The 17,287-nt window shown below is 33.5% G+C and overlaps 1 protein-coding gene across 1 annotated transcript; it reads right to left on the reverse strand.

Moving 5' to 3' along the window:
• Positions 1-16,291: 16,291 nt before the first annotated feature.
• LOC107845206 (adenylylsulfatase HINT1-like) lies at positions 16,292-16,636 on the reverse strand. Its single transcript, XM_016689450.2, has one exon. It carries the CDS (start codon positions 16,634-16,636, stop codon positions 16,292-16,294), a length of 345 nt encoding a protein of 114 aa, XP_016544936.1.
• Positions 16,637-17,287: the final 651 nt, after the last annotated feature.

Raw genomic sequence — 17,287 nt, forward strand, 5'->3', positions numbered from 1 at the left:
CTACTTCCTTATTCCTCAGCCTTCGGACCTGCCTATTAAGGATCTCTACAGGAACCTCCTCATACGTCAAGTTATCCTTGACCCTAATTTTCTCTAGGGGAACTACTATGGATGAATTTCCCATACACTTCTTAAGCATTGAGACATGGAACACTGGGTGAACCACAACTAACTCTGTCGGAAGACTCAATTCGTAAGCAACATCTCCTTCACACTTCACTATCTCATAGGGACCAACAAATCACGGACTCAACTTTTCTTTTTTTTTAAATCTCATTATTCCCTTCATAGGTGACACCTTGAAGAATACCTAATTGCCTACGTCAAACTTGATCTCCTTCCTCCTTACATCAGTATATGATTTCAGACAGCTCTAAGCAGTTCTCAGTCTCTCATGAATCAACTAAAACTTTTCCATAGCTTCTAGAATAGAATTAGGCCAAATCAAGGCCGCTTCACCAACCTCAAACCATCCTATAGGTGACCTGCACCTACGCCCATACAACGCTTCAAATAGAATCATCCGAATGCTAGTGTGATAACAATTGTTATAAGCGAACTCAATCAAAGGAAGATGGTCATCCCAACTTCCTTTAAAGTCTAAAATACTCGTCCTTAATATGTCCTCTAGTATTTGAATTGTACGTTCAACCTGACCATCTGTCTGTGAATGAAATGCAGTAATAAGCTTAACCTTTGTACCAAAGCCCTTCTGAAAAGATTGCTAAAATTATGAAGTAAACTGCATGCTTCTGTCTGAAATGATGGATAAGGGTATACCATGAAGCCTCCCTAACTCGCGTACATACATCTTATCATAGTCCTCTGCGGTATCTGAAGTCTTAACCATTAGGAAACGGGCTGACTTAGTTATTCGATCTACTATGACCCAAATTAAATTATGTTGATGTCTTGTACGAGGTAACCCTGTGATGAAATCCATATTCACATCTTCCCACTTCCAAGTAGGGATACTAATCTCTTTCAACATTCCACCCGATCTTTGGTGTTCAACCTTAACTTACTGTCAATTGGGGCACTTGGATACAAACTCGGCTATGCCCCTCTTAATACCATTCCACCACTAAATTTCTCGCAAGTCGCGATATATCTTAGTAGCACCAGGATGAATGAAATACCTCAAACCATGATCCTCGGCTAGTATCCTTTCCCTCAACCCATCTATATTTAAAACACAAAGTCTACCTTGACAGCAAAGTTGGTTATCTCCCCCTTTGGAGAAAACCTCAACCTTCTATTGCTGAACTGCCTCCTACATCTGGATAAGTATGGGATTACTGTGCTATTTCTCTTTCACTTCCACTACCAAAGATGATTTTGAACTGTTCTAAACTACTACTCCCCGATCATCAGCGTCGAGCAAACACACTCCCAAATGAGCCAACCTATGCACCTCCTTAGCCAAATCATGTTCTTTCTTCTTCACACGAGACATACTACCCATAGACAGCCTACTTAGCACATCTGCCACTACGTTAGCCTTACCCGAATGATAGAGCACATTCATGTCATAATATTTTAACAACTCCAATCACCTTCTCCGACGAAGATTTAACTCCCTCTAAGAAAATACATGTGAAGAATCTTATGGTCAGTGAAAACATCAACATGTGCACCATAAAGGTAGTGCCTCTAAATTTTCAAGGCAAAAACCGCAGTAGCTATCTCCAAATCGTGAGTTGGGTGATTCTTTTCATGATCCTTAAGTTGCCTAGAGGCATAAGCTATCACTCTCCCATTTTGCATCAATACACAACCTAACCCAACTCTATAAGCATCACAATACACCATAAATCTGTCTAACCCTTCCGAAAAAGCTAACACTGGTATCAAAGTTAATCTATCTTTCAACTCTTGAAAACTCTTCTCACACTTATCTGACCATATGAACTTCACTTTCCTTTGGTTCAGTTTAGTCAATAGTGCGGCTATAGAGGAGAATCCTTCTACAAATCTTCTATAGTACCCAGCCAAACCCAAAAAGCTCTGGATATCGAATGGAGGGATGGGTCTAGGCCAGTGCCTCACTGCATTATTCTTCTGAGGATCTACATGAATACCAGACTCTGAAATGACGTGCTCTAAGAAGCTCATAGATTCCAGCCAAAACTCATATTTATCAAACTTCACATACAATTGACAGTCCTTGAGGGTTTGCAACATTATTCTTAAATAGTCCACATATTTTTCCTCACTCTTGGAATACAGTAGTATGCCATCTATAAAGACAATGATAATCATATCCAAGTACTGCTTGAAAACCCTGTTCATCCAATCTATAAAGGTTGTAGGAGCATTTGTCAGTCGAAATGACATAATCACAAACTCAAAATAGCCATACCTCATTCGAAATGCTATTTTCGAAATGTCTTGCTACCTAAATCTTAATTGATGGTATCCCGACCTAAGGTCAATCTTGGAGAACCAACTGGCACCCTGAAGTTGATCAAGTAAATCTTTGATTCTAGGAATGGGGTACTTATTCTTAATGGTAACCTTGTTCAACTGTCTATAATCTATGCACATTCTGAGAATGTCATATTTCTTACGCATGAAATGGACTGGAGCACCACCCCGGAGAAATACTGGATCTGATAAAACCTTTAGCTAAGAGGTCCTTAAGTTGCTTTTTTAACTCTTTAAGTTCGGCCGAAGCCATACGATATGGAGGGATGAAGATGGGCTGAGTGTCAAGAAGAAGATCAATACCAAATTTTATTTCTTTATCTGGAGGTAACCCTGGCAGATCTTCAGGGAAGACCTCAGGAAACTCATTGACTATACAGACTGATTGAACTATTGATACTTTAGACTTAGTATCCTTTACTCGAACTAAATGATATATACACCCTTTTGATATCAACTTTTTGGCCTTGATATAAGAGATGAGACGACCTTTGGGAGACACAGAGGGTGTGTTTGGTATGATAGAAAATGATTTTTGAAAAATATTTTCTTATTTTCCCTTGTTTGGTTGTACTAAAATATTAGGAAAATGTTTTCCAAAATGACTTATTTTCCTCTATTTGAGGGAAAATGACTTCCCTCATGGGTCAAGGGAAGTCATTTTCCAGAAAATGACAGATATGACTTTTATGCCCCAACCCCCAACCCCCTTCCCCTACTCTAAAACACTCAAATTCATATTACTCAAAAAATTCACATTACTCGGAAGTATTTTTCACTGTGCTTTGCTTTAATTTTTCACTTCTTGAAATAAAAAATATTGAAATCCAAATTTTTCCCTGTTTTCAATGTTCATTTAATATATTGTTATTTCTATGTGTATAGAGGAAGATTTACCTATGTTACTTTTGCTAATTGCATATTTCATTTTGCCATCGTTATAGCTTGTTTCACAAGGTCGAATAAGTTTGTTGTTCAATTGTATTTCTATTGATCGTAGTATCTTGAGATTGTCCTGACAAAATGTTGAAAAGTGTCTCATATGCTTGCTAATTAGTAATTGCTTAAAATTTAGTGACTTGTAATATATTAATACTCGATATTGATATTATTTGCTATGCTTAAATTAGTTCAGGCAGTGATATACTAGTTAACAGTTAGTAGTATTTTCTAAAAAATATTTTCTCACTCACCAACCAAATACTAGAAAATATATTTCTAAAAAATATTTTCTAGTCACCAATCAAACACCATAAAATATTTTCCGTAAAATATTTTTCACTCACCAACCAAACATGAGAAAATAAGTAGAAAACCAACTTATTTTCTAGGAAAACATTTTCCATGAAAAATATTTTCCATCATACCAAAGACACCCAGAACTACCCTCCATTCAAAAACTATCTCATTAGGAAACTGAAACTTCACCACACAGGTGAGACAATCTACTTATGCGTAGCATGAATGGAGCCAATATATGCCCAAAATGACATTAAATTCAACCATCCCTAATTTTATTAAATATGCTAGTGTTACTTTATGGAGGATGGTGATAGGATACTTCTTATAGACTCGTCTTACAACAATAGACTCACCTACTGGGGTGGAAACTGAGAAGGGCTTAGAGAGATTTTCAGGACCTACCCTAAAATTTATAGCAACCAATTGGGTCACATAAGAGAGATTTGATTCTGGGTCTAACACCACATATACGTTAAGGTGAAAGGCATGAAGAATACCAGTGAAAACATCTGGTGAACTCTCCTGATCCTGATGTGATGGTAAAGCATAGAACCGATTCTGGTATTGATCGTCATCGGTACTGGATTATGCGCCCTGTGAAGGGACTGGGTGACCCTACTGAGCTGGTGCATTAGTAACCTAAGTCTGAGAACGAACATCCCTACTTCCCTACTTAGCATATAAACACTCCTTAATTCTGTAGACAAGCTTGCCATAACCATAGCAACCCTCTTTTCCCATCAAACACTCACCAGGATGGGTCCTACTATACTTTGCACATGTCGGGTAACTAGGCCTCCCAACTACACTGTTTTGAGACCTAGAATTTGAAGTCTTGTCCCACTGTTCATATTTGATTCTGGGTGCAGGGGCAATGGTTGAAGATAGCGCTGGCACTAATAAATCACCTTGAAACTGAGAATGGTTTTCCCCAGCAGACCTTGGTTGACTATACTCAAACTGTCCATTCATAGATCTATTATTTCTCTTCTCTCTCTCCTTCAACTTTTCTACCTTAATCTATTGAGCATGAGTCATCAATCGGGCAATATCCATATCCCCAATCAGCATGGTAGTCCAGCACTTCTTGGCTATCAAATCAGACACCCCAGTAACAAACTTATTTATATGAGCTTTAGAGTCAGATAACAACTTGGGAGCATACTTAGACAACTGAGTGAACTTAAGGCAGTTCTCTTTCACTATCATAGAGACCTGCCTCAAGTTCATGAACTCCTTCATCTTAGCCTCTCTTATCTCTCGAGAAAATAACCTGTCCAAAAAAAATCCTAAAATACCTACCAACTCATAGGAGTGGCATTCTCACCCCTACCATTCCTCCACATAGTGACCCAATCATACGTAATATCCTTCAGCCTATAGGAAGCCAACTCTACACTCTCCTCTTCAGTAATATGCATGATCTGAGTAATTTTTCTTAACTCATCAATAAAGAGTTGAGGATACTCATCCACCTTTGACCTATGGAACTCAGGTGGATTCATCCTCATAAAATCTTGAATTCTGGCTGCAGCTAAATTACCATTTTTCTAAAGTAAAACTGATATCTATTGGTTTAACCTGATGATTAGCATTTACAGCTTGGGCCAATGCTTGAAAGGCTTCAGCATGAGATATATTCTCATTCAGAGGGTCGGCGTGCAGGGGTGGTCGTTGACCATTACTGCGGGTTTCAGCTCGACGAGGAGGCCACGTAAAATCACGGTTAAGGCGGATAGAGACAACTGTCATCACTATAGATCATGAAAGAGATGATGATTCCTAACTCGTTTTGTAACCTCTTGCTCATAAATGTGGCATGCTTCACATCCATGATCAAGACTCTACATAACGCGGCTTGTCTGATTCCTTAGATCTCTTCAAAACCTTAGGCTCTGATACCAAGTTTATAACACCCCAGAACTACTCCTTAGACGTCACACAGTGCTTAAGACTACGAATAACCCATGATACCTGCTAATCTTGCAACTCACACGAACAGTAAACTAACATAAATAGAAACTTAAAAGTAAACCATGACATATCTTAATAAAAGTCTTTAACCTGGGAATCTTCAAACCACTCTTTGAACTTAAAACTTAAATAGTCTAACAAGTCTTTACTGATGACTAGAGAGCCACTGAGACAGACCCCAGCTGACCCAAATATAGCTAGAAATCATATAACTAAAACACTTCAAACACAAAAAGATATCTGAGAGACTGGGTCCTCGGACTATGAGGACTCACCAAAAGGCAGGATGCATGTAATTATTCTCGTAGTCAATCGTGCTGCTGGAAACAAGTACCAGAACCTACATTATAAGAAAATATAGCACATAGACATATATGCGGATCAGTACTTATGAAATGTACTGAGTATATTGGGGTGAATGCATAAGTAAAACAATAACTAGATATACATATATTCTTTTAAATGATGCTTGCTAAATGTAAATAACTCACCTTGAGCTTGATATAAACAAGAATTGCAGGATCATAAACATGGATAATGAAGCATAAGGATAAACTTTGTGAGCCATAATACTTAGTTTCTAAAAGTTTTACGCTTGTTCTTTCTTATGGGAGATTCTTCTAACCGTTACAAACCATGTAAGCGATCATGGAGTCCAAATTCTTACCCACGTTGGGTAGAACTATTTTATCCTTGCCATCAGAGTAGAACCTTAATCTTAAGTGATCACTATAAGTCATTTATATTGGGAAAAAACTTAACCTACGTTGGCTCGTTGTTTTTAGAAATTTAGGATACGCTCATCTTTATTCCTTTCTCAGTGCTAAATACTACTTCTGGAATACTTATACGCTCATACTTTAAGAAATCCACCTTAAACTAGCATAAGGGTTTATATACTAAAAACCAGTTATGCTTCTATTTCTTTAGATCATAATTAGGATGAACAATTGTAGATTTCATATCTTATCTTAGGATCAAAAGATCAATCTTTGCTTTAAATCATGTCATAAGACTTATCAATAGATCTTAAGAGCATAATCTTCTTGTAAACTCAATACTTGAACTTAGAACTTAGAATTTATGCTTTAATTCATACAAATTCATAACAAAACATCATCCTAAATAATTAGCTTGAAATCTTTCAACAATATCTTAGTCCAAATAATGAAATTCAAAATACAATATGAATCTTATAAGTCAAAACATAAATATATATGAATATTGATGCACTTCAAGCTTTCAATCTCTTGGTAATACATAATTCAAGAATATGGCTATTTCGGTACCCTAATTCAAAATAAGAAAATTCAATTTTAAAACCATGCACTTTGGGCACAAGGATGAAAGAATAACCTTGTTCGTAAGCCCCACATACCTGAAGTTTCTTGACTAGTGAAGAAAGTTTGAATCTCGGGACTTGAAAGATGAACTTGTGAGGGAAGCCCTAATCTTGATATTTTTGAAGATAAGAGAATGTAAGTGTTGTTATTTGATTGAGGAATAGAGGGAAATAACACCTCTTTGAGGTTTATAGGTCGTGGTAGGAAGTTATAAGAGAGGAAAAGACCAAAAAGCCCTTAGCTGAATTTTACAAAAATTTCTCATCAGTCTTTACGAGTTTACTATACTACTCGTATGGAAGGGTATGACTTAACTCATCAACTCGTAAGCTTAGCAGACTCAATGAGGGTACACACTAGTCAACATACGAGTTACACTCACGACTAGTATCATCTTCATACGACTCTTAGCCCCCTACTTGTAACTTGGACAGAATCTTAGGAGACTACACTGATGAACCTATGACTTCCTTCATATGACTCATATGATTATCTTACGAATCCTAAGGGTTGAGTTGTACCTTCAACAGAATGTCCCCCATGCCACACTGTCTTGGATTGATTCACCATACCCGGCTCGTATAGAGTGTGTACGACTCAAGGGAGAAGTCGTATGATGAACAGAATCCTCTGGACATAGGGTATTACAGTTGACTAGGAACTTTTATGAAATAAAGCATTTGAACATGTAATTCTATATCATGATTCATTTTATTTGATTTTATATCAACATTTGGACATGCAATGTGAAATCATAATTTCATAACCTAAATTTTCAAAACAGCATGATTTTATCATGATTTCACCTTTTCAGATATAAAACTTGATCCATAAGTTTGTCTTTTGTAAAACAATAAAAAACTTTCAATTTTGCAAAAAAAAAAAAAAAAAGTCGCCCATGGAGAGATTATTCATATCATGTAAAATGATTATATTAAAGAATAGCTACTTACTACGATTTTTAACGAGTAAATCCTTCTAAATTATATTTTTTTTGAAACTCGAAAGTTTGTAGTAAGTAATAAACATTTATTATAAGAAGAATATGGAGATATGTAATTTATCAATACAACAGTTTAAAATATTTTGATATTTTGTTTATGAACTAGGATTTATTTAGTTGGTTAGCTTGTAAAAGTATTATAAATTTTTTATATTTTCCACCACTTATATTATTTTTCATGCTTATAGGAAAAAATAAATTTTAAAAAAATTTAAATCATACTAAAAATTAAAATTTCTAACTTCATATGAATAACAACAACAACATATCCAATGTATTTCCATAAGTTGGGGTGTGAGGAGGGTAAAGCGTACGTGGTCCATACCACTACCTCAGACGATGTAGAAAGGTTGTTTCCAATAGACCCACGGCTCAGGACAAATAACAATAATAGAAAAGATAGAAACAACAAACAAAATGAGATAACACATTAATAGATAATAAATAAACAAAACACCTACAAAGTAATGCTATACACAATCTATCAAAAATCAAAAACATCACCAAAACAGCATGAACAAAGAACTACAAGACACACACATAATACCCCAACTATATGCACAAATGAAATACCCCATACTCTTCTTAGCTCAGACAACTCTTAATTGCATGCATAAGAAGCTTAAAGCCTGAAAATTTCACTAAGTGTTGGGGACTTAGTCATTTTTAAGGCCTCTTAACTTCATGGATTCTTAAATTGGTCTTCCCGACCTCGAGATGTTGGTTTTTGAGTTAATTCACGTTCAGGGGTGTAAGGAGCATGTCTAGAGGAAGTTATGAATTTTTTGGATGAGGATTGGGTCACGTTTGGATCACAATTCTAGTAGCTCACTGGGATAGTACCGCGTTGTGGTGGTAATACTGATAGGAACCTCATCGCATCATGGTGACCCTGTAAACGCATTCCAATTACAAGTTTAATTATGTTAGGGCTAATTGTGACTTTTCTTCTCAACCTAATTCGTCAAATCATGCATTATAACACCAGTTAGGGCATTATTTACCCATTTTCTCTCAAAAAAAACCCTCTCCTCCCCCAAGATCATCAAATTCCATTACTTTCTCTCCAAGGAAACCAAGAAATCAAGTTTCCCAATCCAAGAACATTTAACAAAGCATCAAGATTGGTGTTTTCTCTCCATATTAAGGGTCTAAGGTATGTGTGGTGTTCATCCATGGGCCCTTTTCACCCATGGAGTCCAAGAATTCCTTTTTGATTTTAAATTATGAGTTTTTACATGATTATGTTAAACTATCTTCATGAATCTTTTGTTATTTAAACTTTAGGTTAAGATTATTAATGTTTTCGAGAGGAAAGGATTATAGTATATTTTGAATGTTGTAGTTCCCATATCATTATCATGCGAGTCATAATAAATCCTCAATTTATGATTTTTGTCATGTACTCATGCTATCTTCTCATGTTTAAAAGCATTCCTATGTTAAAGTCTTGATCTCCATGTGTTTGATGAAATGTCAAATTGATGGATTTTGAATAATGGTTTCCTATTATGGTTTTTAGAGCTTGTATATGTCCTTATTGTTATTTCCTTTCAGTGCTGGTGGGTTATGAACACCTGATACCTAGTTGTTTACATAATTTCAGTATCTTTAGAATAATTTTAGATAAACTATGAGCATTGTCATTCAGTCAGTTGTTTATGATCAGTTGTTTGTTCAGTTAAGCTTAGTTCAGTTCAGTAATCAGTGTCAGTTTAGTTGGGAGTAGGATTTAGCATCGAGCGAACCTAGAGATGGGGGCTCACCCGTCAGTTAGGATTGGGTCCATAGTAGCAGTCCCTAAGTTCCAGAACTACGTAACCAGTATAGTATTATGAGATGTCACCCGCCAGTTTAGGACTGACACTCTCTTAGGGGTCACTCACTAGTTTAGGACTGATTCCCTTGTCCTTCGGGACACCAGATTAGTGGATCCACACAGCCAGTATTAGTACCCGTGGCATGGTACTGACACCCTTCCAACTGGGGTTATAAGTTGGACCCCAATTAGCTCAGATTGGGGCATGTCGATTAGATAATACCTCCCACAATCTTAGTTCAGTATTCAAAACAGAATTCAGTTGAGGTTTACTTGACCATAGCATACAAATTACCAGTTATTCAGTTACTAGATTTTAGTAATTAAATTTACAGATTATTTTGGAACATTATATGCTTGGTCTTGCATTCTCATATATTATAGTTTTGCACATTCATATTTGGTTATCTAATGTTATTTAGTCAGCCATTATTTCATGCACAGTTAACCCATGCATTTCAGCCTAACCACATCTCATATACCAGTACATTCAAAGTACTGATTGCATACTCTTCTTTGCACTATGATTTTTAATATCATAGGTTTGGACACCCAGTTTCCCGACTGCGCTTAGATAATTTATATTATCAGCAACAATAGTTGTGGTGAGTCCTCATCTATCGAGGACATGATTATTTTATTTTATTTTATCTCAGTTATTTCATAATTTTAGTTAATCGGAGTTAGTTGGGGTTTTTTCCATCAACCCCTCAGTTACTTAGAGGATTTTTAGACATGCAGACATTCATTTAGACAGTAGTCAGTTTATCAGTTGTTTTATTAGTCTTGTCAGATGTTTCAGACTTATGATTTAATTGTATTTTCAGCATTCATTATTTCCGCATATATCTATTATCATTATTGTATCCGATGCTCACAACAGGTACCAGCTCATGGGTTAGCTTGTGGTCACTTGTGACCATAAGCACCGTTGTCGCGACTAGAGAGTAGACTCGAATCGTGACAATAAATACAAACAAAAACACTCCTTCCAACTAGCATAGATACACTTCTACCCACTTACTCTCTACCCTAATCTGCATCCTCCACACCTTCCTATCTAGGGTCATGTCCTCAGTAAGTTGTAGCTGCTTCATGTCATGTCTAATCAACTTTTTTTAATATTTCTTCGGCCTACCTCTACCCCACTTGAAGCCATTCATAACCAACCTCTCACATCTCTGCACCGGTGCATTCGTACACCTCCTTATCACATATCTGAACCATCACACTTTTTTTATCTTGTCTTCTATCAAAGTCACTCCAACCTTCTCTCTAATACTCTCATTCCTAATCCTACCTCTCTTAGTAAGTTCACATATCCATCATAATATTTTTATCTCTGCCACTTTTAACTTTTAAATGTGAGAGGTCTAGAGTGGGCAACACTCTACTCTATACAATATAGTTAGTCGATTTGCCACTCTGAAGAACTTACCTTTAAGTTTAGAAGGCAGTTTCTTCTCAAATAATACTCCCAAAGAAAGCCTTCATTTCAACCACCCTACACCAATACGGTGTGTGACATCCTCATGAATCTCTCCATTTTCTGGAATCATAGACCTAAGATACATGAAACTATCTCTCTTTTGAATGACATGAAAATCCAGCTTCACTACCATGTCCGCTTCATGCGACAAATCACTGAACTTGCATTTCAAGTATTCCGTTTTGGTCCTACTCAATTGAAACCCTTTAGACTCCAGGGTTTGTCTCTAAACCTCCAACTTATCATTAACTTCTTCCTGGATCTCATCAATTAGGACTACATCATTATCAAATAACATACCCAAGACACCTCTCCTTGGATATGCAGCATCAAAACATCCATCACTAATGCCAAAAAAAAAAAAATTAACTAAGCATCGATTTCTAGTGCAACCCTATCAAGATAGGAAAGTTCTCTGAATCTCCTCCCACCATCCTTACATGTGTCTTCGCTCCATTATACATGTCTTGAATCGGCCTAGTGTGCACCACTGGAACACCTCTAGTCTCCAAGAACCTCTACAGAACCTCCCTGGGGACTTTATCGTACATTTTCTCAAGATCGATGAACACCATCTGTAGGTCCTTCTTTATTTTCCTATACCGCTCCACTAGTCTCCTCATGAAATCAATGACCTCGATAATCGAGCAACCTGACATGAATCTAAATTGATTCTCGAAAATAGTCATGATCTTCCTCAGCATCAACTTTACCACCCTTTTTCAAACTTTCACAATATGATTCAACAACTCGATGCCCCTATAGTTGTTGCAACTCTGAATATCACCCTTCTTTTTGAATAACTCCTTACACATCTGATTTCGAATAAAGACAAGAGAAATGACAAAGTGACTGTAGATAGGATTGCACATTGCACATGAAACTCCTCAAGTTTCCTTGACTACTGTTTATGATGTACTTGAAACCTTTAAGGGGCCGTTTGGTAGAGTGTATAAAAATAGTATAAAATATGATGTATTAGTAATGCTTGCATTTGTAATGTAAATATTAGTTATGCTGAGATTATTTTTATGTATATTTGGTTTGTTGTGTTAAAAATAACTTTCATTGTATATCTTTAAACAAAAAAATTATTTACAAAAATACTTTCCATAAATATAATGAAAATAATGTGAAAAATATTTTGAGGGGCTATTGTGTCTTTACCCATGCTAATGCATGGATTAAAATTAATTGCATTGCTAATATCAAGGGTTTCCTATGTATTAGGTATGCATAACATAATACACAATATAGAGTGTATAACTAATGACATAGGTTAAAAAGATGTACCAAACAAAGTATTAATAATACAAAAAGTTAATGCAAAATGCATGCATATTTTCTCTAATACGTCCTGCCAAATAACTCCTAATTGTTTAAAACCAAAGCTACCAAAGTCAATTTCATTTTCAACAAAATCCAATTTAAAATCTTTGGGGTCATTTGGTAAGAGGGATAAGGGATAGTTAATCTCGAGATTAATTTTAATATGAACTTATTGGAATAAAATTTATGAGATAACTCATCCCCTGATTAGTTATTCCGGGATAACTTATTTCCCAACCAAACGAAAATTATTCACCTTTTTTTGAAGTTGAATTTTGAAAAATATGCTCGGGCATGAAATTTCAATAAATTCTTTTTTCACTTTTCTCAAAAATTCAAAAAGGATATTTCACTTTTTTCACTCCAATTTATTCACAAAGATTCAAAAAGAACCGTAATTTATTTCATGAACAAACACAACCAATTTTCAAATTTCATCTTTTACTTTAAAAATTAAAACTTCTTTATTATATTTTCAGATTGAAACATGGTCTAATGCCTACTTAATTATATTAACAGAGGGTACTTACCAGCGAGTGAAAATTATTTTCTCTCCCCAGCTTAGCTTTAAAAATCAAACTCCCCCATCAACTTTGAACAATAGTCATATTTTTTCCTTTATCCTAATTGAATTTTTAAAATACCTATTATACCCTCTCATCGTCAACTTTTTTTTTACTCTTTTAAAATCATCATATTTTTAGTTTTTAAAAATTCATATAACAAATCTATATCTATAATCTATAATATATTAAAAGTGTGAAACCCCTTAGAAAAGTGATTTGAACTTTTTGCCCTTCATTAAAATACTCCGCTTTAGCCACAATCGTCTTTTCATCTTTTCCCTATTATTTAAATAATATTAAATATTGACTATATTACCAAAAAAAGAAAATCTCTCCTCACAAGAATATAATTCCTTCTCCACTATCTAAAAAACCTAAAATTATACACAAAAATCCAAAAGTTAAAAAACAAGAAGATTTTTTTTTCATAAAAAAATAGTAATAAACAATGGTCCTTCCCTTAAAATTCCGAACATGAAATGAGAAAAATAGTAGTAAGAAAAAAAATCACCCCCCAAAGTGTGAAACCAAAAAAGAAATATAATGATGAAAAAAATTGTAATTAAAAAAAAAAACACTTTCCAACGTGAAATCCAAAAAATAATATATTAATAAAAATTCAAAAATCCTTCCCATCTTCCATCAAAGTTGTGTTAGCAATTAATTTTAGTTTTAACTTTTTTTGATTTGATTATTTAATTTAAGTAAGAATTCATAATATTTAACACTTCTAAATCAGAATTCATAATATTTAACACTTCTAAATCAATTAGAATTTTACTTTAAATAAAAATAAAATAAAATTCTACAATTCTATTTAACTACTATTTTCGATCAAAATTTACTAGATACATACCTCTACTTTTACTTTTTCTTCTTATTTTGTTATTAATTTAAATTATCTTTTTTTGTGTGTGTATTCATTATCATCTTGTCCATCTTTCTTTATATCTGTATTCATTATTATATCTTCTCCATCTTTCTTTATTTATTATTTTAGTTAATAACGATTATATATAAATTATGACTAAATAATTAACAAAACAATGAATTCTCCTTTTTTTTTTTTTATAATCTCTTGTGTTTCTTTTTCAGTAGAAAATTTTTGATCAAAAATTGAAAGAAATAAGCAAATCGCCACCGAATGAAGTGGTCAAAAACATCAAAGGTTTGTCTCTTTTTTTTTTCCTTCCTTTGTTTAATTGTAGCTTTGTTTTGATTATGTTATTTAATTATTTTCTTAGTATTATAGTTGAATCTTTAATGAAACTTGTTAGTTGAGTTCTAGATATAAGGTTATAATAAGTATTGAATCTTGATATGCATAACTTTTGTTTGAAAGATGAATATATAAATTTAGGATTATAATTGAATCTTTCAATATCTAGTACATTATTCATTGTAAATCTAGTTTAATCTATCTACCTATTATTATAAAGTTCTGAATATAAATGTTAGGATTGAACGGATTAGTTGAGGAAGCTTCTGAAGAAGCTAACAAGCCTAAATAATCCAAACAAAAGGATAATTGTGTTGATATGAAATTGGAGAAGTTGAAAGAAGAGATTGAGAAGATTAAAGAAAGAAAGAAAAGGTGAAATAGAATAGCTCAAGGAAGGACTAAAGAGAATATACTCTTCTTTATAAATTTTCTTGCATTTAAACTAATATATGTGCTTTTCAGTTGACTAATTTTTACTTTGGATAATAACTAAAAGTCGTCCTAATATCAAGATGCTAACAAATAAAAAATGCAATAAACATTTTGAAAGACCGTCATGTTTTTTATACTTTAAATAATTTTATAAAATTAAACTCACTAAATTGAGGTACACGCGCGAGGCGCGTATATCTAAACTAGTTTTTCATAAAAACATGAACATCATCTTCTGGACGAAAAAAGTGAGAAATACTAATTAAGTATATAAGTTAATGATAATCTATAATAAAGTAAATTAATATAATAAGAAATTAGTTTTATTAATAATAATCAAAACTCTATTTATTTTACAAGTGAAAATAATAAGTAATATAACTTTATAAATATGTTTCAATGCAGAAAATTTAAAATAATGAATAAAAATAAGGTCGAATTTTAAATATTATATTTTATTTATTTAAATTATAGTTTATGCAGTACTCTATTAATGACAATTACATTTTATTTATTTATAATATCGTTTCTTATCACTTGACTCTCATACTAAAATATTTGTTTCAATTTACTTGTCCAATTTATGAAATCAAGAGAATTGTATATGTTTTTTTACCCTTAGTATTAAATAACTACATAAAGTAGTAGTATAGACAAATTTAAAATTTTAAAGTATCATTAATAAGGCTAATTCAATAAAATGCACCTCTATATAAAATTTTATTAAGGGTTGTGTTATGTCAACAAAAGCCAAGTAACATGAAACAGATGTAGTAAGAGAGTGGTGAAACACAAAAATATCTTCACATATGCATGTACATACATATATACAACTTAAGGGTGACTTGGTTGGGAACAAGTTATTTCGGGATTAGTTGTCCCGAAATAAGTTGCACCAATATATATATGTGATCACTTATTACATCATTTTATTATAAATGATGGGATAAATAATTTTGAGATTAACTAATACCTCTAACCAAATGCAGAATAAAATAATCATGAATTTTATCCTCGAATTATTATAATTACACCTCCCACCAAATGACTCTCTAATACATATACTATTGAAATAGTGATCTTAAAAAATAACATTAAATTTTATGATAAATTTATAAAAAAATATTATTTTACTTATAATGTTAATAAACTAAAAAAAATGTTATAAAAATTTAGGTTAAAAAATAGAGAAAAGGGTCAAAAATACCCCTCTACTTTAATTTATTAGCTAAATTTATCTTTCGTTATACTTTAGGGCCAACTATATCCTTTCCATTATGAAAGTTGATAAAAATACCCTCCCTTTTAATATTTCTCTATTATAGCAAGTTAAAAGGACACATGGACCAATTTTTAGGTGAGGTGGATGCCATGTGGCATGCCCTTTTTTTTTCATTTTAAAATTTCAATGTTATCTTCCTTTTTTTTCTTGTTTCTTTTCTTCTTTATTTAGCATTATCCTTAATGCTTCTTCTTCCATCGTTGATCACGAGTCTGAATCCATTCTCAAGAAGACCTTCCTGTTTGGTTACAAGCTTTGTTGTGTAAAGAAGTTCACCAAGAATGTCGTGGTGCTTTTCTTCAGCCTTAGAAAGTCTAGTTAAGCCATCCTTGACCTTGGGAATCAGCAAAATGTACACATGAGCTTGGAAATTTATGTCTCTGAAAGCTAAAACCTTGTCATCCTCGCATACAATGTCTGCTGGGATTTCTTTCTTAATGATCTTGTCAAATATGGTTGGAGCATCAGAAGGAACAACAAGAAGACCAGCTTTTTTCTCAGAAGCCATAATAATAGCATGTGATGTGAGTAATTATTAAGGATAATGTTAAAGAAAGATAAAAAGGAAAAAGAAACAGAAGAAAGAAAAATGAAAACTTTAAAATCTGAAATGAAAAAAAAAAAAAGTTACGGACTGAGATGTGTGGCATTCATCTCACCCAAATATTACGTCATGTGTGTTCTCAACTTGCCATGGTGAAGAAATATTAAAAGGAAGGGTATTTCTATGACTTTGGTAACAACAGGAGTGTATTTGACTCAGAAGTATAATTGTAGGGGTATATCTGATCATAAAATATAAAGAGGGGTAAATTTAGCTAATAAACTAAAGTAGATGGGTATTTTTAATCATTTTCCTAAAAAATATATATTACATATAATATAAAGAGGTATTATATAAATATAGGGTTGAAATTATAAGAATAAAATAAGCATTAAATTAGACAGAAACAGAGGCGGACCCACGTGGTTAGCCGAGGGTGCACGTGCACCCGGTAACTTTTTTAAAAAAATTGTATATATATGTATAGATATCCTACTAAAGAGTTAATATATTAAATTGTGCACTCTTAATAACAAAAAATGTTTGGGTGCACTGGTTCTAAACTCATATACTAGCATCCTTTGGGCCCTGGCATTACGGGTTCGATTTTTGATG

Source organism: Capsicum annuum, chromosome 10 (assembly GCF_002878395.1).
Source record: "Capsicum annuum cultivar UCD-10X-F1 chromosome 10, UCD10Xv1.1, whole genome shotgun sequence".
NCBI classification, from domain to species: domain Eukaryota; kingdom Viridiplantae; phylum Streptophyta; class Magnoliopsida; order Solanales; family Solanaceae; genus Capsicum; species Capsicum annuum.